Source organism: Lactuca sativa, chromosome 4 (genome assembly GCF_002870075.4).
Source record: "Lactuca sativa cultivar Salinas chromosome 4, Lsat_Salinas_v11, whole genome shotgun sequence".
NCBI classification, from domain to species: domain Eukaryota; kingdom Viridiplantae; phylum Streptophyta; class Magnoliopsida; order Asterales; family Asteraceae; genus Lactuca; species Lactuca sativa.
This window is the reverse complement of record NC_056626.2, coordinates 404655305-404667902: the sequence shown is the minus strand read 5'-3', so window position 1 is coordinate 404667902 and position 12598 is coordinate 404655305. Positions and strand designations below refer to the sequence as shown.

Below are 12598 nucleotides of genomic sequence, written 5' to 3'. Positions count from 1 at the left end.
TTGACTGTACAATACACACATCACATATGATTATGACTTCCATTATTTGTAATCAATACTGTGTTTCCATGACTTGGTTTTAATATAGTTGACAGTATGATTTCACAATGTTTTGAATTAACTTATCACTAATCTTTTATGAAAATGATTTGGATAAATTACTTATTGTTTTTTTAAAGAAAATTTTGGTTTGAAAATTAAGATGTTACATTACGGCTTTACAGTTTTTAATGCTAGACATATTACATCAAGCCTCTGCTGAAAATATGAAAGTCAATTTTTTATATCCTTAATAATGTGGAAAAATAATTATCTTTTCATCCGGTCAATGTAGACTGCATCATCGTTAAAATAGTCATTCATAAGTTGATTGTCCGTCTTCATGATTTTTCCGTAAGGAGGATTTCTGATATTGTAACGTGAACTTGAGGCTTCATTTTCTTGTATATAAGCTAATGTTGTTCGCATAATGTCCCTGATAAATGTCGTTTCCCGTAACGCCAACGCGTCTGATGATGAAACGGATGACGATGAAGACATTTTGGGTTTGTAAATCTAAGTATATAGAAGTGTTCGGTTTTTGTTTTGTGGTTTAAAATGTGAAATGTGTGTGTTTATTTATAATAGAGAAAAAAACATTTTTTTTTGAAACATACTCATTAAAAAATGGTCAAGAAGTTAAAAGATAGGAAGAAAGTGCAGCGGAGTTTTTTCATGTGGTACTCTTACCGTGCCTACCCACCTCAGACGGTATCATGTTCACCGCACCACTGCAGTGACACGTCACCTACCGCGGTGTTCAGAAACCCATACACGCAGGTCTAATAGAAGATATAGTAAATTCCATATTTGAGTCCATGTTGTATACAAGAATCTACATCTTTAGTCATAGTTTTGGAAATTTAACACAATCGTAGATGGAAGGATAATGTAATTAAACACCACATAGATTGATGAAATAGGCAAACTTTGGATACTAATATAGGGTTGTTAATCAGGTCAACCTGATCGAGTTTCAAGTTAAATGGGTATGTTAGTCGGGTTTTTTTTTAATAAATTCTTTTGACCCTAACTCTATTTTGGTATGGGTTAGTCGGATTAAAATATAAAATGAATTAATGTTGTGCCGTTGTAGTAAATAACTAAAATGTATGGGAACTTAAATTGTACTAAGTGTTAAAAATTATACCAATTGCGGTCAAATTCTTATAATCACGTTCACATAAACCATATTATACACAAAATAAAACCAATACAATAACTTGTATTTCATACGATAAATGTTGTACCTTTTTTTCTTGAAATAACTCGAAGTAATAATTTTTCAGATACACCATATTAAACACAAAATAAAACCAATTCAATAACTTGTATTTCAAACAATAAATGCTATACCTTTTTTCTTGAAATAACTTGAAGTAATAATTTTTCTATTGTCAGAGCAATAATATATAAAATTATAAAATTGAGTTGGTGTACAATCGTATATGTAGCCATACAATAAGAGTAATAACAACAAATGTTTTTTTTTTTTTGCATCGCTTTAATTAATTGACTTGCAGTTGGTGTACATTTATATATGCATGAGTTTGTGTTTGTGAATTGCGACGATGAGAAAAAAAAATCACCGCTTTCGGATATGCTTCAAGGAAACATATAGAAGGGTACAACTTAAAAGGTTTGTACATTACAAATTGATAAGGCACATACATGGGCTTAAATGGGTTATTCGGGTTCGGGATTAACCCGAAAAGAATAATGAAATCTACCCGAAACCCGACCCTATGTATACTCCGGGTTAACCCGAATTACATTTTTGACCAAATTAAACCCGACCCTATTTGTCTTATTCAAGTTTGAGGCAGGTCAGATTAATCGGGTTCGGACATTTTTGACACCCCTAGATACCATTAGTAATAAAGCAATAACACTGCACTAACAATAATCAAGAGTCTGACTCCTTGCGTGTATAAAACACTCAAACTAGTTTCATAAGCTGCAACTGCAACATTATACAGAGGCTAGAAATTCTTTCCCAAAGCAAACATCTTATTCTAGATTTGAAAAAAGAAAAAGACTAGGGAATGCAAAGAGTTGGCAAACATTAAAGAACTATAAGTTGAACTCATAACTCAAATACATATCAAACAAATGAGTTGAATGTGTAAAAGATTTGGTGATCTTCATGGGCTCTAAGATGAGCATTGACATATAAAATGGGCATGTTTTGCACTACCCCTTTTTTTTTTGAATGAAAGGTATTTGATGCACCCGCATGATATGACATGACAGACTGTACTGTGTTTGGCGAGCACTGGACACAGAATGAGACTAATGTAAATTTTAAGGTGGAACACTATGGGACAAATATTCACTCTTGATCTCTCATGCATGCAAAAGACGCAAATGCCCTGTCCTCCTCCTCATTATAAAAAAAAAAAGAAGCTCTAAAAAGCTTGTCATGCTTGAGGATGCATTGGAAGCAAGATTTAACTCATTGCTCTCTTCGGGATCTTTCATTGAACTTTCATAATATAAAGTTTCTTCAAACCTAAAGACAAGAAAATCAAATCAAAACAATTAAATCAGGAACAGAAGAATCTCGGGTAGAAGCAAGAAATAGCAATATACTTTAGTAGCTACAATATCTTTTTTAAAAACTTTAGTATAAAATTATGGGTCAAAAGCCAAAAATAGCAATATACTTTTGTTGATTTGCTTATTATAACATTCTACTTTCATTTCTTTCTATTACAATATTGTACTTCGAAAATCTATCCAATTATAGCAATGTTTATCCAAATACAAACAATTTTGTATGCTATATTGGATAGACTTTTCAATGTATTATGTCATATTGGAAGGACAATGCTTTTATTAGGTAGATTTTTTTCGAAGTACAATGTTTTAATAAAATAAATGAAAGTACAATATTGTAATAAGAAATGAAAGTACGATGCTATAATAAACAAATAAATGAAACTATGTTGCTATTTCTTGCATTTTAATCCTACTATCATAACCTAGATAATTTTAAACCTAAGAAAAGGAACAAAAATGCTTGGCTTTTATAGGAAAAATGACAAAAATGCCCTACGAACTTTCTAGGGTTTACCTATTGAGTCCCTAAAGTTTTTTTCGGGCTTTATGGATCCCTAAACTAGGATATGACCTGCTCTTTAGTCCATTTCAACCTGTAATAGCCGGTTCGGTGACCTTTTAGACAAAAAAAACTCAGATTGTGCCCCTATAAAGCCAAAAAAATAAGTTTGGGAATCAATTCGTACAAAAAAACTCTCCTTCTTTTCTTCTAAAGCTGATTCACACTCAATTCATACCCTCCCAAGAAATCAATCGCGCTCTTCTTTCAGTCTTCACCCTCGATCGTCACACACACTCACCGAAGATCACAACCTTATTCCCATTCTAATCGATTCTCGATCACAACCCCCTTTCACTTTTTCTTTGATTCGATTTCAGCTCTTCAAGGAATTGACCCCCTCCTTCCTTCTCTGTTCAAAATCGCATAAGCTACCTCTCCTTCTCCCTTCGAGTTGCAGATTTGATGAATGCGATGTTCAAAAGGATGTGTGGGTTTGATGAGGTTCACAGAGAAAATGAGAGTTAATCTCTTTTTTTATTCGATTTGCAGGTGATTGGTTATGGTGGCTGACTGGTGGTTTTTGTGGGTCATGGGTGCTCCAGTGGTGGCTTATTTCACGAGATAAAGGGGAAGAATAAGGGTGTTTGGATTGGGCTGTTGTGATATTGATTCGATGGTGATTAAGGTGGGTTATGGTGGCTATAATAGCTGAATAAAATATTGATGAGCAGTTTATTTAGGAGGGTACGAATTGAGTGTGAATCAACTTTAGAAGAAAAGGAGAGTTTTTTTGGTACGAATTGATCCCTAAACATATTTTTTTGGCTTTATAGGGGCACAATGTAAGTTTTTTGGTCTAAAAGGTCACTGAACCGGTTATTACAGGTTGACATAGACTAAAAGAGCAGGTCATATCCTAGTTTAGAGACAGATAAAGTCCGACAAAAACTTTAGGGACTCAACGAGTAAACCCTCGAAAGTTCATAGGGCATTTGTGTTATTTACCCAAAAATGATCTAGCAAAGAGTATGCATAATGGACTAAATGCAAGAAACAACAAAGTACTTTCATTTATTTCTATTACATCATCTTACCTTCAAAAAAATACATATTAAGACATTCTAATTTAAAAAATTTACCCTCTTATTATACTAACAATAATTTTCTTATTAGCATATTATACTTTGAAACATCTATCCAGTTACAGCAGTAAATTCGTTTCTATTTTGATGAAATAGCTTTAATTGAATAGACTTTCAAAGTACAATGTTGTAATAAAAAGAAATGAAAGTAGGATGCTATAATAAACAAATCAGTAAAACTAGGTAGTTATTCCTTTGCATATATATATATATATATATATATATATATATATATATATATATATATATATATATATATATATATATATATATATATATATATATATATATATAGAATCTATTAAGTATAGAAAATTACCCTTCATGAGCAAGACAACTTCTTGTTCTTGCCTTTCACAACATTGGTATTCACCACATAACCTTTTAACTTCATCTCAATATATAAAAATTCAAGCAATTTATAAATTTCTTCTGAATCAATATGTAAATCATCACCAACACGAAACTCCTGAATTTGACCATGAACTTCAATCCAACTAGAACCAGGAACTTTGGTGACACCCTTTTGTCTCATAAGTAATCTCATTTTAGCCGAATCATCCCACCTATTTGAATTTGCATATATTTGTGATGAAATCACATAATTCCAAGAATTTTTAGGTTCAATCTCTAATAAAACCTTCATCACCTTTTCACTAACATCTAAATTTCCAACTTTCTGACACGCTCCAAGCAATGCACCTAATGTAATTTCATCCGGTTTTTCAGGCATTTTTTGTATAAAATCCCATGCTTCATTTACCAAACCTGCCCTGGATAAAAGATCCACCATGCAAGAATAATGCTCGATTTTAGGAACCAATTTATAAGATGATGTCATCAAGTCAAAGAATTTACGCCCTTCTCTCACCATTCCACCATGAACACACGCAGATAAAACTCCCACAAATGTTACATCATCAGGGAAAACCGACATTCTGTTAAATAACAATATTGCCTCTTTTGCCCTTCCATTGAAAGCAAAAGCAGAAATCATGGCATTCCATGTGACAAGGTTCTTGAAAGGCATGTTTTCAAAAACTTGAAATGCATGGTCTACACTCCCACATTTAGCATACATGTCGATTAAAGCAGTGGCTACATATATGTCTTGTTGTAGACCATTTTTTGATGCATATTCATCTATTGATTTACCAACATCAAGAGCACCAAGTGATGCACATGCAGATAAAACTCCACTTAATGTGATATTATTTGCTTTTACGCCTTCTTCTTTCATGATGTTGAAGATTGAAATTGCTTCATGTGATAATCCACTTTGTGCATACCTGTAATGTAAAGATTAAAAAAGTGAGATTAACGTTTTTTGTTTCATAATTGAAGAAGCATAAATGAAAAACACTTACCCTGTAATCATGGAGTTCCATGTTACTAAATCTTTCTTTGTCATTTTATCAAAAACTCTCCTTGATGACACCAAATCCCCACACTTTGCATACATACCAATTAAAGATGAACCAATAAAAGAATTCACCTTCATTTTATTATCCACAACATAATCCTCAATAAGCCTCCCCAAACTCAAATTTCCCAAATCCCCACAAGCCCCAAGAACACTAACTAAAGTCATTTCATTAGGCTCAAATCCTTCACCTTTCATCTTCTCAAACAAGTCCAAAGCACCCGTTGGACAACCCATCTGTGAATACCCAGAGATCATTGAGTTCCATGACACCAGATCTCTCTCGTGAATTTCATCAAACACCTTCCGTGCACAACTCAACGCACTGCACATGGAATACATGGTGATCAATGAATGCCTCACGTGACAATCCACCATTAAGCCACTTCTCAACGCCATACAATGACCTAATCTACCGTGTTCAAGCGCCAATAGATTTGAACACGCGATAAAGAAAAACGGGTACGTGAAATTATTGGGCTTTATGCCTAAACCCTTCATCTTATAATAGAGTTCTAAAGTAAGATCAAACTTCTTCCACGACGTTGCTAGGCCACGAATCATGACATTGAAAGCATAGTCATTTGGTTCGTGCATTGATGTGAATAAATGGTAGGAGTAATCGAAATCTTTTAGATCAATAATCTTGGCAAGTAGGAAATTGAGTTTGTCTACAGAGTGTATGAGCATTTGGGTGTGAATTTGTTGAACTGTTTTGGTTGAAACACATTGCTTTAAGATGATCAATAGTCGCTCTTTAAGAGGCTGCTGTTGCTGCTGCCATTGCAGTTGCTTCTGAAAGCTGAGTTGGCGGGAAAAAGTGGTAGTTTTTCTGAGCATGTTTTTAAAGCGGGTGTGGTTGATCCGAAAGAGAAAGCAACTACAGAATCTTTCAAGTTTGAACGATATAAATAGCAAGTAACTATGCACAAATTTATTTACTTTTAATCTTTCGTTATGAATTTTATAGATATATGAATTTAGGGTTTGTTTTGTACTTTTTAAATGTTCAATGTTAGTATCAACTTTGAAAATCTTAAACTTATTATTTTAAGCAAAAATTATAAGGTTTCCAAGTAATCAATTTTGTAAATGTCTGTCCGTAAAATCACCAAAAGGGGTCGTTTTTAAGAAAAAAAAAGTTGATTTATTTTTGCAGTCTGACTAAAGTTCTTAGCTCTGACTTGCAGGAATTCACAAAAAATAATAATAATAATAATAATAATAATAATAAATGAACGTTTTTATGGTAAAAGTCTTCAGAGAATACTACACAGCAAAAATAGCTTTAAAATGAAGGGATAATGACTTGAAAGGGTAACGAACTTTCGATTTTGTTCACATTTAGTCACTAAACTTTTTTTCGTTATCTATTTGCCACTGAACTATTGAAACTGTTCACATTTTACCCTTATGACCGGCTGTTACCGGTCATAAGGGTAAAATGTGAACAGTTTCAATAGTTCAGTGGCAAATAGATAACGAAAAAAAGTTTAGTGACTAAATGTGAACAAAATCAAAAGTTTGTTTCCCTCTAAAAAGTTGAATGACTAAATGTGAACAAACTTCCTATTATATTATGTTTTAGCAAATTATTTATTTTTGTTTAATTGTAGCAACATTTGTTGATAAAGAAATCTATGAAATAAAAAAAACAAAATGTAACATCCAGATTTCCAGGTATCATAATTTAAGTATTGTTCTTTTAAGTTAAGAAGAGAGACTCGACGAGTTGACGCCTCAACTCGTCGAGTAAGGTCAGGACTGATGACTGGATTAATGAATGGACTCGACGGGTCAGTGAGGCGACTCGACAAGTCCGCGCTGTTGGCAGAAACCCTAAATCTTTGGGCTCGAGCCATATTTAAAGGCACTTATGGCCTTCAATTGCGACTACCTTTCCCATAAGTAAGAACTCTAGCGAGCTTGAGTGTGTAGAGTGAGAGGAAGAGCTATCTTGAGCTTTTTGGTGTGATTTTGCAAGAAAGGAGAAGAGTTCCAGCAAGAGGGGCCAATGAAGGTTATTGTTCTGAGTTATTCAAGCAAGGAGCTTCATTCTGAGGTACAAAAATGAACCCCTTTCCTTCCCTATTGTATAGATTCCATTTTAGGGTTAGGGCTTGAATCACTTCATCTTTGGGGTTTTGAATGCCTCAAACCCCTCTTGCAAGTTTGTGTTATAGATCTGGACCCTTCTAGGCCCAGAGAGCCGAGAATATGAAGCTTTAGTAGAGTAAACCTTGGGGTTTGAAGTTAGGAATCTGGACCCTTCTAGGTTCAGAGAGTCGAGAGTATGAAGCTTTAGTAGAGTAAACCTAGGGGTTTGAAGTTAGGAAGCATTTATGGGATTTTTATGGTATATATAGTTACTTTCATCTTACACATAGATATGAAGTATTTTATATAAATTACGTGTTATGTGTGCATATTATTTGAATACTTGTTGTCTATGCTGGATGAATGATTTTATACATGTTTTAAAAGATTTAAACGGTATATTTATTTTATATCTACAAATATGTTGCGGATGAAACATGGGTAGATGAAATAGTTGGTGTGTGATGAAATAAAATGATGAGCGATAGGTGATGATAAAAAGGTGATGATAATTAGGCAAATAGATGATGATGAATAGGTGATGTACGATGAAAGGAGATACCATAACCTTAACCGGCAATGTGGCAATGTAGTCATCTACCAGAGTATAGATGGCGACCACAGACTATTCTAGACAACCTAGTGGAAACACCAGTAGACCCATAACCTGTAGGTGATGAATTACGAGTTCAGGTGATGTTGTAACTACGTATTCATGCGATGATACTCTAACCCCTTACTATGAATTATGAGTTCAGACGATGTTGTAACTACGTATTCATGGGATGTCACAAATTCCGCATGCCAAACCAATGGTCATAATTCACATCAGTGAGAATGGTTTATTTTTTTGTAAAACCAAAATCAGATTGAAAATTTTTATTTTGGAAAATGTCAAACCATTGGTTTTTTATTTCGGTTTCGGTTTTTTGTTTTTTTTTAAATATATTTTCAGGGTTTTTTTTTTTTTTTTTCATAGATTTCTTCATCAACAAATGTTGCTACAATTTAACAAAAATAAATAATTTGCTAAAACATAATACAAGAGGAAGTTTGTTCACATTTAGTCATTGAACTTTTTAGAGGGAAACGAACTTTCGATTTTGTTCATATTTAATCTCTAAACTTTTTTTCGTTATCTATTTGCCATTAAACTATTGAAATTGTTCACATTTTACCCTTATGACCGGTAGCAGCCGGTCATAATGGTAAAATGTGAACATTTTTAATAGTTCAATGACAAATAGATAACGAAAAAAAGTTTAGTGATTAAATGTGAAAAAAGTCGAAAGTTCGTTACCCTTTCAAGTCATTATCCCTAAAATGAAATTATTATGAAATTCTTTAGAGAATTTTCATCCAAAAATAATGTAAAAGTGAAGAAAATAAGAAAACTAGGCCTAATATATGGGGAGTTGGGGACCATTCAAGGCCCATTTCGTAGCCTAATAAGGTTTTTTTTCGCAGCTCAGTCTGACCTTTCGGTGCACAAAAAAACTGGTTCGTTCATGATCCGAAACCCATTTTGAATCCGAATCCGATCCGCTCCTAAACCGGTTCAGTTCCTAATCCGATCCGGCGATTTGAACCAGTTTGGCAATATTACCTTTAATACCGGTTTTCCAGTAAACACAACTAGCTGTGATGATTTAATTTGAAATCGACATTTAGCATCAAACATCATACAACAGTAATTCACACAGTGAGTTTTGTTTGAAGAAAATATCCTTACTTACAAAACCATATACAACAACTAATGCAGACATTGAGTCTTGTTTGGAGATTATATGGTTACTTACATAACATCAATTCCCAGCCATGTAAGTTGGTATACTTGGTGTCATAATGTTCAAAGTCCAAGATATAAGCAACACGAAGGGAGCTGTTGCCTGTTGGTTAATATTGTTAAGCTCAACAAAAGTATTAATGGTTGTTTTTACAAAAAGATGAAAATGGCCTCCTTTGACATGTTGCTTTCGGGTGAAGGTTATGTTGGTGTTAACTTGGATCATGTTGAAATAAAAGCAAAAGAGATTGTGAAAGATCTTGACATGCTGCCAGAATCTCATGATTAGCTCCACATTTGGTACAATCCACTGGTTTTCTCAAACCGGTTTCACCCAAACCCCTTATGATCCGGTTCGTATGGGTTCAACTATTTTCTCATTTTCTGGGTTGAAACCGATCCGGTTCTTGGTCCAATCCGGTTTTGACTTTGTTGACTCGAACCGAACTGGTTTCTAAAATAATCTGGTTTGTGCACCTCTACCCTTATCCATTGATGACTATTGTTGGTATTTGGCTTTTTTTTTTAAGTGTTAAATGGAATTACCTTACTTTGTCTTCTTCTCATCTTTAAAAACCTACTTCGGTAATTTTTGTTTTTAAGTATACTTTGTATTTCATATTGGTGTTATTTAATCAATTATGTAGTTAAAATAATAAAAAGGCAATGAAAATATTATAATTTTAACTTGCATATTCAATAAAGGGATACTCACAAAATGACAATCCGGAATTTCGTAAAAAAGGAAAACAACCCAACATTTTCGGTTTTACATGTTTAAAATATGGACATTTGAAGTAAATCTATTTATGTCACATTAAACGTACTTTTTCCGACATAAAAGTATATAATGGACTCAAATTTTGGATTTCAGATTTCAGATTTCAGACAAAGAAAAGACATGTTCCAAAATTTTAAGAACATATCCAAATCCTATAAACAATAAACATTTCATTTAAATCTTAAAAACAAGTTAAAGAAACAAAGCAATGTGAAGTAAACAGGATACAAGAGCATACAATTACAAGGAAAAACTACTGTTAGTAGACATTTTGAAATAACTATTATCAGAATTGGATAGAGGGGGTTTTTGGAAAGTGTTTGATACACATGACTAAAAAAATACGCATTATATATTTATTTAAATATGAAAGTTATTTTGGAATGGTATTTATATCGGCAAATGCCCAAAAATTAGGTCATTTTCCAATATCTTCCAAAACCATGTAGTTATTCTTTGAGGATAGGATTAAAATGTAATTAAAACGGGGGATAGAGAGCAATACTACAAAACATAAATAAATGTTGATGAATAATAAATAGGGTTATTGTAACAAATTTAGTATATTGGTTTAAACGATCCCTCGTGATTATTTTTTGCATTTGAAGGGCACAAACTTGTATTTTTAGGTTTTAAAAGGTCATTCTGGAAAATTTGAAGGGGTCACCCCCGGTGACCCTATCCTAATCAGCAGGTTTAAATGCCAACTCAATTGCCACGTGTAACACCTAATGTAATGCTTTCTTTAGAACCCAAATCCGATCAAATCCCTTACCATCTTCCATCTTCACCTGCTCTGATGTTGTCTTCTCCGGCTCCGTCACTGTCTTCTTCGGCTCCAGCGATGACCCTGATGTTCACTCCGGTAGAATCGAACACCAAGCATAGAGTTTGATGTTCAATCCGTAACACAATCCCTCTCGACATAGATCGACTCTATGGATCGATCCGCAAGGGTTCATTCTCGTTTCCGTCAAACGGGATTGAAATTGGGGACGATTTTGAAAGCTACAGAGAAGATGAAGATGGTGGGAGCGGAAGTGGGTATCATCATGAAAGAGGCCCGAGCTTAGGTGGTGATGTTTTTGTCGATTTGATCCATCCTGAAGCAATCAAGGAGCTGAAAGCCATCGCCGATCAGATGATTAGGTCCGGCTATGAAAAAAAGTGTTGTCAGGTTTACAGTAACGTCTGGCGTGATGTCTTAAACGAGTGTTTATCCATTCTAGGAGCTGAAAGGCTTAGTATTGAAGAAGTACAGAAGATTGAATGGAAAATTTTGGATGAGAAAATGAAGAAATGGATTCAAGCGATTAAAATCGTGGTCAAGGTTCTTCTTTTTGGGGAAAAACGATTATGCGAACAAGTTTTCAGCGAATCCGAACTTATCAAAGAAATTAGTTTTGTTGAAACAACCAAAGGATGTGTAATGCAGCTGTTGAATTTTGGGGAAGCAGTTGCAATTGGGCAAAGATCTTCAGAAAAACTCTTTCGAATTCTTGACATGTATGACGCGGTTGCAGATGTTCTCCTTGATTTCGAATTTCTTTTCACTTATGAATCGCAACGAGGTGAAGGTGGTTTTAACCGGCATATAAAATCAATTCTCTAAATCAAAATGTTTGCTTGAAATCAGTTTCTGAAACCGTTTTTCTAAGATGTTTGCTTGAAATCAATTTGAAAATCAAATTGTTTTCTTGAAATCGGTTTCTAAACTCCTAAAGTACTCTTTTCTTCCCGAGGAACTGGATGTCGGTGAAGGCAGCCAAGATGACCAAGGTATCACCTGATTATCATCTCTAATCATCTTATCATCTAAGTCTGTTTCATCTTCGTCTCCGTCGTAATCATCGTCAAAAACCATATCTCGTGGAGTTGAAGATGATCGCCAAGAACCCATCGATTTATGTATACCCAAATAAGGGGTAGTAGTGTTGTGATTTTTGGAGGTTGTGAATCAATGGTGGTTTTTGTTGCTATAAGATACCACACAAACACACCTGGCAACGATGAGTCGACTCACCACTGAGTCAATTATTGACTCACCTGCCTAGTTGGCTGCTGACATGACACTGTAACCTTCAAAAATGGGTAAAGGTACCAAATTAACCGGTAAAACACAAGTTAGTACCCTTTAAAGGCAAAAAATAATCACGAAGGACCATTTAAACTAATATACTAAACATTGTTGGGCTACAGTGACAATAACCCTAATAAATAAGTAGTTGATGAATAGTAATGAAAAAAAATGCACTCCAAAATTATT

General features: G+C 34.0%; 1 protein-coding gene across 1 annotated transcript; it reads right to left on the bottom strand.

Moving 5' to 3' along the window:
* Positions 1-2094: 2094 nt before the first annotated feature.
* Positions 2095-6649, bottom strand: LOC111883036 (pentatricopeptide repeat-containing protein At2g34400). The gene is made up of 3 exons (XM_023879393.3): positions 5613-6649; positions 4565-5534; positions 2095-2551 (listed from the first exon to the last, which is right to left on the bottom strand). Exons 1-2 carry the CDS (start codon positions 6506-6508, stop codon positions 4568-4570), a joined length of 1863 nt encoding a protein of 620 aa, XP_023735161.1. The 5' UTR covers positions 6509-6649; the 3' UTR covers positions 2095-2551; positions 4565-4567.
* Positions 6650-12598: the final 5949 nt, after the last annotated feature.